Genomic DNA, 1104 nt, shown 5'->3' on the forward strand with positions numbered 1-1104 from the left:
GGCGAAGACGCCAAACAGGAAGTGAGCTCATATCTCGGCAACGCCTACTCGTATCAAAACAAAAATGAGTAGACATTATCTTCACCTTAGCCAAAGGCTACATACCGATTTTTGTGAAAATTGGCCCCTGTGGGGGGCCACAATTAGCGAAATTGTTTTAGGTCAATATCAGCCCCATTTACACTATGGGCCAATGGCCTCAATGTATTGGCCCAGGAACTTCCGCCAAGTAATTTAAAGCTATTTGGTGCTCTTACCTTAACCCAAAGGGTGCACAACAAAGATATGCAAGTGTACAATATGGTGTCCAGGGGGTGGTACACCAAAAAAACATGTTTTTGACTTTTTGACTTATGGGGTGTTTGTGTTAGATTGCGTGTGTTAGATTGTGTGTGTGTGTGTGTGTGTGTGTGTGTGTGTGTGTGTGTGTGTGTGTGTGTGTGTGTGTGTGTGTGTGTGTGCTGAACATGGATGAAGAGCAATGCATGAAGGGCAACCTCCACGAAGGGCAACATGCATGAAGGGCAACGCATGCATGAGGGGCAGCGAATGCATGGAGGGCAAGCATACTCCAGCATTTTCTGTGAGGAAATGCAATCTAGTTATTATTATTATTATTATTATTATTATTATAGTCTTCTCGAGTCAGATAAATGAGTGTGTGTAGGCCTTTTGTCTTCCACACAGGCCCTGGTTTGTCACACTGTCCATAGAAATGCGCCGAAGATACACGATGTTGCTTTTTCGATGTGAAACAGATATTGTACACGCACCTGTCATAAATTGGCAGTGGCGTTTCAACTTTCATGGAGAGGTGTTAACGCGCATTTATTTCCTACACAAACTCCTGTGATAGTAAAGACCCCCATTGAAAAAAAGGGTTTGATGCACTGCGACAGCTAAGCGTAGGATAGAATTTCACATTCTATATTTAACCCCTGGTACTTGTGTCACTGGGCTATTTAAATGCCAATGGACAGAGACCTCCTGTCAAAACACTAGTCTGCCCCATGCTACAACAATATGATGGACCTTTTCGAGACCAACACTTATTTTTTCAACGATTTGCGCTACCTCGACGGTGATCATGGATCGTTACAACAC

General features: G+C 43.5%; 1 protein-coding gene across 1 annotated transcript in view; it reads left to right on the plus strand.

The window, feature by feature from the left end:
- Positions 1-985: 985 nt before the first annotated feature.
- The window catches only part of myf6 (myogenic factor 6), a 1092-nt gene continuing 973 nt past the window's right edge, over positions 986-1104 (plus strand). Inside the window, exon 1 of the mRNA XM_063217940.1 lies at positions 986-1104. This exon is cut by the window's right edge and continues 432 nt beyond it. Coding sequence (XP_063074010.1) covers positions 1024-1104 — 81 coding nt within the window. The 5' untranslated portion in view covers positions 986-1023.

The sequence above is a fragment of the Engraulis encrasicolus genome, chromosome 15 (assembly GCF_034702125.1).
Source record: "Engraulis encrasicolus isolate BLACKSEA-1 chromosome 15, IST_EnEncr_1.0, whole genome shotgun sequence".
Classification (NCBI taxonomy): domain Eukaryota; kingdom Metazoa; phylum Chordata; class Actinopteri; order Clupeiformes; family Engraulidae; genus Engraulis; species Engraulis encrasicolus.